Source organism: Mastomys coucha, unplaced genomic scaffold (assembly GCF_008632895.1).
Source record: "Mastomys coucha isolate ucsf_1 unplaced genomic scaffold, UCSF_Mcou_1 pScaffold20, whole genome shotgun sequence".
NCBI classification, from domain to species: Eukaryota; Metazoa; Chordata; class Mammalia; order Rodentia; family Muridae; genus Mastomys; species Mastomys coucha.
Window position 1 is genome coordinate 48,679,605 of NW_022196903.1, and position 9,662 is coordinate 48,689,266.

The following is a 9,662-nucleotide window of genomic DNA, read 5'->3' on the forward strand; positions in this document are numbered from 1 at the left end:
AGCCAAAGGCTGCCAAGCTAAGTCTGTCCCAGGGTCCTAATAAGTACAAGGTCGACCAAAAGGTAAGTGTCCAGAACACAAGGAGCTTGAATCCAGTTCAGCTCATCCTGGCTGCCCCAAGTTAGCTTCACAGCCAAGAAGGGTGGGGACACGGCCGGCAGCTCATCATACACATCAGAATAAGAGGTTTCCAGAAAAAGGCAGGTAGCAAATAAGCCAAGCTTTAGATGAAGCAGGCAGGCATATGTGTGTTCACAAACCAAGCTCTAGGTTTGGTGGTCTAGTCAAATGCACTGACCAAGCATTGCTTGCATTGGTAATAATAAATGAAATCACTGCCTTCTGATAAAAATACAAGAGCGCTTAGCACTGCCCATGTAAGGGGTAGCATCACTCCTTGAATTGGTTTGAAAAATCTTTTTAAATGTTATCTTTGTATCTTAGCCATGCAATGCACATTTAAACCCTTCCAAGGTTTCTGCTAGCACCGGTGGAACACAGCTGAAGAAACCTGAGAGAGAAAGAAAGAGAGAGAGAGAGAGAGAGAGAGAGAGAGAGAGAGGGAGAGAGGGAGAGAGAGAGGGAAGGAGGGAGAGAAGAAGAGGGAGAGGGAGAGAGGGAGACTCCAGATGGGGACAGTACGTATTCTTCCATCTCCCTTCTTTCCACTCATTCACAACCATACACACAGTACACCTTGCTCTGTTCTAGGTGAAACAAAATGTCAGGTACCTACCCTGTGATCTCCCTGGAGGGGCTGTGGGTCCCCCTGTGGAGCACAGCCCTTTCCTTCGTCTACTGCCTACTTCTACCTCCTTCCCACCTTTCTCTCTCTCTCTCTCTCTCTCTCTCTCTCTCTCTCTCTCTCTCTCTCTCTCTCTCTCTCTCTCTCTCTCTCTCTCTCTCTCTCTCTCTCTCTCTCTCTCACATACACACACACACACACACACACACACACACACACACTGAAGTTACTCAGCAAAACTGAAGCTGAAGTGTGAAAGCCGGAATCAGTGGAGCTTCCTGGGAAGTCTCCCTCACCATGATTAGTATTAATATTTTCTTGAGTAGCAGTGCCTTTTATCTGACACCCTGGAACACTGCCCCATGGTTTCTCTATTTCTCCCCCTCAATCCCCACCCCCATCATGCCTCTGCAGTGGAGGCATGTTCTTGCAATGGGTTTTCCTCATTAGCAGAGAGAAAGCTGGCGCTGATTTATCTCCAAAGCCCCTGGGATGACTTTTGTTCTTAGATGTCGAAGAATCTCTCCTTCTCCTTCTAAACCGTTAATTTTATCATTATGGAAATAGCTTCCATATTGGATAAAACATTGTCAACTGAATTTGACAGACTATTAAAACACATCTGAAGATTTGTAAGCTCGGGCTCCTGCCTCCTGGGGCTTATTTAAAACACACACTCCCGTATTTATATTCTCTCTTAAATGTCAATGGAAAAAAAACCTTCATGATAAGGTCTTTGTAATGAACACAACCAGTGATCAAGAATCATGTCCTTCCACTCCTTGCCAAGGCGTGCTATTATTATTCAAGAAATACAGTTATCCATTCATCTTTCCAGTAGCTGTGAAACCTGAGGCTTTGCCAGAAATTAGGAAAGACCACCCTGTAAAAGGTATTGCTGAGACATAGGCAGATTTCTGTGAGTTCAAGGCCAGCCTGGTCTATATAGGGAGTTCCAAGACAGGCAAGGATATGTAGAGAGACCCTGTCCCAAACCAACAAAACAACAGACAAATAAACAAAAAGGTACTACTTGTTGTGAGGTAACTTTTTATGGCACTTTCAAAGTTTTCAGATAATTATAGATCCACATGCAGCAGCAAGGGAACAATAGAGATCTGTGTTCCTAGACTGAGTGGCTCCCAATGGCACAGTTTTGCAAAAACTAGGACAGAGGCTCAGTGTCAAATAAAAGGAAGTGCTGCTCAAGACAACTAGAGAGATGGCTCAGTGTTTGGGGGTATTTGCTGCCCTTCCAAAGGACCAGAGTTTGTTTCAAATACTTATGCCATTTACAACTGGATGTATGTAACTCCAGCTCCACGTGAGCAGATGCCCTCTTCTGACTTCTTGCATGTCCACAAAACCACACGTACACCCATAATTTGAAACTGTACACCCATAATTTGAAACTTTAATCTTTATAAAAATCGTGAGGGCACTATATCAAGTGTGTTCTGGACGTTGGTAAGTATGGATCTTGTTCCAACTTCCTTTGGGTCCTGCTTGTACCCATTCATGAGTATGCTGAGAAGAATGTGATTGTATTTTCTCATGTATACGTTGTTCCATCACAGTTAAGAGAGAGAATAAGTTCAACAGCACAGACTCCCTCAGGTTGATATCTGTTACACACACACCTCTGTCTTCTTTCCTCTCAGGCACCCTTTTATTTTTTCTTAAAGCTTTATTTAATTTTGGTGCATAATTAAAAGGAATGGACTTATGAAAATCCTTTGTTTTCTGTAGAAGTATCTGATGGTTTTGAACAAGGTCCTTTTCTTTTGGCAGATGCAGACAGAGCCTAATTTCTGAACCTAGGCTAGATTTCAATCCCCATTCATCTGTAGATCCCATGCTTCCCAGCTCTCTGTCTTGTGGCTTTGTGTTTCAGCAACAGCACCGAAGGAAGAGGAGGCATCATGGGACGGGTCATTTCATTGCTTGGAAAAAATTTAGGTAAAAATAATAAATTAAAATTCTAAATTTTTAGATAAATCAAGAAATCTCTCCCAAACTCAAGTCCCTTTGAAAGTTCCAAGTGACAGCATTCAGTGTGTAAGGTTAACTTCTAACTGTGACAAGGTCAACACCATTCTCTAGAGGAGTCACATTTTGCTGAAATATGAGAATACCCCAAAAGTGTTTTTTAAAGAAATATAACTAGCCAACTACAATGTCTATCCTTTATTACAATGTAAAATTATATGTATAATTTTAGGCTGAAGTTTCCCATCTGCTACTGTGGATACATTTGCCCATCAGATATAAAAGGCCAGCAAGTAAGTCCTCAAAGTCAGCCCAGTGACTTGATAAAATACAGTCTTCTTGTCACCCTTGGCACTTAAATCATTCGCTGTCAAACTGGGTGGCTTTCAGAGTTGACATTTACTGCTGTTCGCTGCAAAAGAGATTACAACCCAAGAAGAAGGCCAGAGCTGTCATTACCACTGCCAAATGAGGAGAACAAAGGCTTTGATTCCACTTTGTGATTCTCTTTCTGTCCCCATGGTTCTCAAGACAGATGGTTTCAAGCAGTGGATTTCCAGCAAGACACTCAAGAAGTGTTTACCCAGTGGTCCCAATAGCCTCCTGAATATACAGACACTCAAGCCCATGCAAACAAAGAAAGCTTAAAAGGCCCTTTCCCTTCCCTTAGCTCCCCTACCACTCACCCTGTTATTTGTTTCTTCTTTTGAAGCCTCTAGGTTAGAAACAAAAAGAGATGGGCCTTCTATACACAAGGAACTCATATCTGCAGGGGAAATGGATCTTTTAAAATGTGCAAAGATTGAATTCAGGAAAGACACATCGATTCTCTTAAACATTTATGGCACTATAATGTTGCTTTAGGGGACACCAAAGTAAGTCTCTTCTCTTTCTGCAAAGGAAGAAACCAATATTTCCAGAGCACTTGTACAAGCCAGCCATTTTGTATCTGTCACTTCCTGTGATCCCATGACAACATGAGAAGGTATTACAATGTTCTGTACCGGGAGGCAGAGCTCAAGGGTATAGAAGGGAATCTGCAGGTGGAGAGGTTCATCTATGCAGATGGAGGGGCTCACCCAGGCATACTAAGGTGTTTGCCCAGGTAGGCTGAGGGGTTTGCCCAGGCTCACAGAGCTGATGGGAGTTGGCAAACCAGAGAGTCACACCAGGTGGATCTTTCTCCGACACACACGCTCTTTCTACCCCACAGCTTTGTATTTTTGGTTGGGAACCTACCCTTCAACAGCTGAGCCAACTCTTCAGCCTGACTGACCCACATCCTTTAAGGAACTGTCAAAGAAAAGGTCTCTAGAACTGTAGAAGCACAGAAAAATAAGTCACCATTAAACTAAAACAAAGCAGATAGTAGTAAATTGTGGAAGAAATGTTCAATGGACAGAGTATAAAGAAATTCAACATGTAGCTGATGACGTGGCCATTGGGATAAACATCTGTCAATGAAGCACTTATCTGGGCTGCTGGGAGTCCAAGTGCCTCTCATCTGGGAGATGTGACTCTCATCTGCCAGCTCCTTCAGGAACTTTTCTCATCTTCAGATACTCACCTTGTCCAAGGCCATGTTCCTTCCTGAGAAACTTTCATCCAACAGCTTTCTAAGTCAAACCTGACCGTAGAGCTTTACTTTCAATACCGCCTAAGGACTGACTCTTCTGGGTCCAGGGTGCCCTTGTCTGACAGGTTGCAATTTCTTTCCTTGCATCCATAGGCACTGATTCAGAGGGTTATGAGTATTGAGAGTGAAAGCAAATACCTGCGGAGTCACTGAGCTTCAACAAAGCTCCGTGGGCAGAGGATTTGCTAGAGAAAACTAGATCGAAGCCAGGTTTTTTTTTTTTTTTTTTTTTTTCGAGACAGGGTTTCTCTGTATAGCCCTGGCTGTCCTGGAACTCACTCTGGAGACCAGGCTGGCCTCGAACTCAGAAATCCGCCTGCCTCTGCCTCCCAAGTGCTGGGATTAAAGGCGTGCGCCACCACCGCCCGGCCGAAGCCAGGTTTTATCTAAGGAGTTTGGGGATCACTTCATCTAACCCTCCAAGCCTCAGCTTCCTCCTGAGGTAAGACACCACTCATAGTATTGAATGTCTGAGTGTTTCATGGAATCCACACGCAAACGCATATTCATGCACACATACACACACACATATACACATACATATGTGTGAACTGTCTTCATGAATGTGAGCTCCAACTGTGAAGATACAAAAGGCACAGAGCAGAGCTAGCAAACTTTAAACAGCCTTCCTCCACTTTCCCCGAGTCTGCTTCTGTAACTAAAGTTTTAATGGAACACATGCTTCTATTCTTTAGATATGTCCATGACTGCTTCTAAACTGCAGCTGCAGAGAGAAGGAATTACTATAGAGACCATATGCTTGCCACCTCGAAAACTACAATATCTACAGCCTAGCCCTCCAGGAGACTCTGCCCCTCCTGATCTTGGATAATGGAAGAAGCAAAAGCTGCTGACTGGTAAAAGGACAAGGCAAGGAGAAAGGTTTATTATTATTATTATTATTATTATTATTATTATTATTATTATTATTATTATTATTATTTTACAGTCCAGTCATTACACCCCCTTCTGGCCCACCATCCCACAATTCCTCATTCCATTCTGTCTCCCCCTGAATCCAAGAGGGTATGTCTCCCACCCCACCCCCCTCCAGACCTCCCCACTCCCTGGGGCCTCAAGTCTCTCAAGGCTTGTCTTCTTCCACTGAGACCAGACCAGGCAGTCCTCTGCTGTATATGGGAGGGGGTCGGGGGCAGCTCGACCAGCTGGTATATGCTGTCTGGTTGGTGGCTCAGTGTCAGAGATCTCAGGGGTCTGGGTTAGTTGCTGGTCTTCTCATGGGGTTGCCCTCCTCCTCAGCTTCTTCCAGCCTTTCTCTAATTCAACCACAGGAATCCCCAACTTCAGTACAATGGTTGGGTCTAAGTATTGGTATCTCTTTCAGACAGCTGCTTGTTGGGACTCTCGGAAGATAGCCATGCTAGGCTCCTGTGTGCACACCATAGCATTAATAATAGTGTCAGGCCTTAGAGCCTCCTTTTGAGATGGATAACAAGTTGGCCTGCTCACTGGACTGCCTTTGACAGGGAGAAAATTTACAAGACCCAGCAGTGACTAAAGCTTAGGAAGACAAAGGAACAAGATCCCTGGCCTTGGTCCAATGAGAATACCAATTTGCTAACTTCATGGGAAAAGTGGGAAGGAATCCCTCCAATGGTTGGTTTGATTTGGGGATCATGAGTTTCAGATTCTGGTAAATTATTCATTGGGTGAATGAGAACACAAGTCTAATAGTCTGGAAAAAAGCTAAAGATGAGGTTCTGAGTTTTAGAGTGTGTGTGAAGATGTGGAAATTTAGGAAACGGTAGCGCTGGGTACCACAGCTTTGCTCTGACCCCTCACATTCTTAAACAAATGGAGTTCTGGGTAGAGACTTAGTCAGTGACTCAGTGCCTGAATCTGGAGGGCTAAAATAAGGTGCTGCCTTACTTTAACAAATAGTAATTGGTGATCTTTACCAGCACGTTCCAGGTGCATCCTGTAAGACAAAAAAGATTCCAAAGTCAGAGAATTTGGGGAAAACAAACAGATTAAGGAAATTGAAGGCTTCACTATTCAGGACTTCTCAGTGACTGTGACACATTAGCAAAAATCTGACATTCCTAAGTAAATACGGATGATTGGATAAGAACACTAAAGCTTGAAGGAATCACCTGCCTGGAGTCAGAGAGCTGTTATGGAGCAGAGCCTGCACCACATTCAGAAGTCCTGCGGGAAGTAGCCTGCCAGTGATGCTGGTGGGCATGATGCGGGGGCGCTGGGGTGGTGAGGGTGCTGATAGTAAAATCTATCACTACGGCCAAGGGGGCTTCAGCAGTTGATGTCTCTTAAAAGTCTGCAGTAACTCTTAGTCTGATCAGTTCGTGTCAAAATAATCCTCTATCCACTCCCCAAAGCCTAGTGGCATCCTACACAAGGCATCTACATGCTGGCTGCTAGATCCCTGGCTGGGGGCTGCAGACTCAGATCAGGTCTACACTGCAAAGCACTCACGTTTCTGGGACTAGCAGTCGATCACTGGCATAGTCCACTCCCTTAGAGCAGAAGGTCTCTATTCACATTACACCTGCCTGTTTATCATACCCACTAACCCCGCTGCCCAAAGCAAGTCACAAGTCTGGGTCCCGGATGTCCACTCCACTTCTAGTAAGGTAAAATGCAACTACAGTGTAAAACCCACGTATACAGGGGGGAGGAGTAAAGGCATGGAACCAATCACTTAATCATTCAGTCTACCAGGACCAGGGAGTAAAACTCATTTCAGAGCAGATAACAAAAGTTTAATCTGTTCTGTCAAAAACAAGCAAGCAAGCAAGCAAGCAAGCAAGCAAACAAACAAACCAAAAGCACAGAGCACTGGCATCTCAGCTTCAAGTTCAGTCCCCGTGATTTTTCTAGATGTTTTCTAACTCATTCAGATTCAGCCTAAGTCTTGGCTCAGCAAGATGGATGCTGCTGGGTTAGCTTTGGCTTCATGAATAAGTCAGGACAGGCAACAGGCCTTCTGTGTGCTCTCTCTCATCAGCACAGCTGTCTATCTGCCCTTTCTCATGGTGCCCTCTGGGTTTTTCTGACACATCTGCTCATTGTTCAGCTGCCTAGCCTAGGTGAGCAGGTCTGGATATTGTAGAAAATGAAGCTTGAGTCTTGGGACATCTGGTATACCCACTGTGAGTGGGCATGAGAACCCCTGAGCCTTCTAGGCCAGTCTGTCTGCAGTCCAAAGGCATGTTCAATGAGAAGGGTAGGCAGCAGCAAACTAGAGAAGTGGAGAGGGTAATGGGAGTGTCTTGGAAGTAAGAGTCTGAAGATATTCCCAGGGTGAAATGTACAGCCAATGTTCTGTGGGGTCCTTACAGCTTCTCAGTTCTGACCTCGAACAGACGGAAGGAATGGTCTCATCTCCAAACATTCTCTGCCTTTCTCTCTCTCTCCCTCCCCCCCTCTCTCTTTCTCTCTCTCTCTCTCTCTCTCTCTCTCCCTGTGCCTACATGTATACAAATCCATCTGCAAACACATGTACGTATGCGCTCACTACCTTGTTCCCTTGAAGTAGGGCCTATCTTTAAAGTCTGTGCTAAGGCCCTTCTTCCCAAACATCATGCTGCCAAGTGAAAGGAGATGTTGCCAGGCTTCTGTTCTATGGCACCAATCAAGATATATCTCTCAGAACCCAAACATCCCATCCCAAATTACTTTGCCTGTACGACAAGTCTTGATGTCAGACAGGAGCCCCTTGTACATGGGTTAGAACTCTAAGAGAGAACCAGACTCAAACATTTTAATTACAAGAATAAGAGATGACAAGGTTCCGGACCCATTATTTATGGATAATATGTTCCATGTCCTGCTCCTTAGGACTCATCTAAGGTAGAGTCATAGGACATCCATATTAAGCATTGTGGCTGCTGTATCTATTCTGTTTTCAGATAAGTGAACCATTGTGTAGTACAGAAGATAATAAGCACAGAAGAACTTTAGAAAATCAAATCATAAATAACCAGATGCTGCTCTCTTCCCAGTCTTCAATCACAGACAAAGATTGCAAACTTTGGCTTTTCTGTCTTCAAGACATTCTCTGAGACATTCTACAACGAAATCACACCAATAGCAAAGAAAGACACTTTAAAGTGTTACTCTTGTGCCTGTTTCCACATTTGGCACATATTAATTGTGTAAAAGAAAAGGTCTCATGATGGTCTTTTCACACATAAGGGCACCTACTTAGCTGTTCTGAAGGAACTTGAATGCAGGCGTGTCTTTGCATTATTTACACCAGGCTTTCTGTTTGTAAAGTTAAGACAAGGTGACTGGATGAACTGGAGCTTTTCTGGGGTGGTGGGGGCTTTGGGGGTCTCTCCTATAAACTCCCTCTTCTCTCAATGGACCACATATTTTATAACTCATTCTGTATAAACAGCACAAATCTTTTGAGCATTTTCCATGTAGTGAATGTTGAATAAATTCTATTCAGTGGTGACACTGGTCCCTGAGGCTATTTATTCGAACTTCCTCAGTGGAGATAGACTTCTACAAAGCAAGCAGATTTTTAAATGTAGTGCCTGGGATATATTGTAACTCATGTTTATGAAAGGAGTTTTATATTTTCTATAAAGGTGCAGAAAGAAAGAGACCGTAGAATGCATGGGATTCACAGTTTGGTCTACATATGGCCAAAAGCATTAAAAGTGACCCCAGACATTAGAACTCTGGAAGGTCCATTAGGGCTGTGGAAAAGTACATTTTTGGGTACTTTGAAAATTGGTTTTAAAGAAATATTAAATTTACAAAGAATTGGCAATATATACTTCAATATCATTTACTGGACACAGTGTGTTAATGGCTATAAAGAAGGAATAGCTAGTTTACTAGGGAGAAATGAATGAGAAAAGTGAAATACAAACAAGAAATACACTGGAGGGCTGGTGCTGGGGCTCTGTGGTATGCTGCCTCCTTAACAGGCACAAGGCTTTGAGTTGGATCCCCAACCATAATATATGTGCATTCACATGTCAACATGCTGTGTATATATGTGTGTACCTTTAGGCAAAAGAACTTAAGACATTTTTAAAAGACAGAATTGAAAACAATAATCAAGAGGTGTTAAAATGATGGATTTTTTTTCCAATGGGCAGCTGAAAAAGAAATTTAGTGGCTTACTTTGTTCTTAATTTAGGAATAGCATGAAACTGCATTTTGGAAAGAAGGTGTTGGTTGCTTCCAGCTCCCCAATTCCCCAGATCCCCTGCCCCCCCAGCTCCCCAGATCCCCAGCCCTCCAGCTTCCCTGACCCCCAGCTTCCCTGCCCCCAGCTCCCCAGCTCCCCAACTC

At 43.8% G+C, this 9,662-nt stretch overlaps 1 protein-coding gene across 1 annotated transcript in view; it reads right to left on the reverse strand.

Annotated features, from left to right (window-relative positions):
- Positions 1-6,214: 6,214 nt before the first annotated feature.
- Positions 6,215-9,662, reverse strand: part of Cpvl (carboxypeptidase vitellogenic like) — a 254,363-nt gene continuing 250,915 nt past the window's right edge. The window contains exon 13 of the mRNA XM_031381953.1: positions 6,215-6,309. Within this exon, the coding sequence (XP_031237813.1) occupies positions 6,286-6,309 (24 nt within the window). The 3' untranslated portion in view covers positions 6,215-6,285. The remainder of the gene's footprint in view (positions 6,310-9,662) is intronic.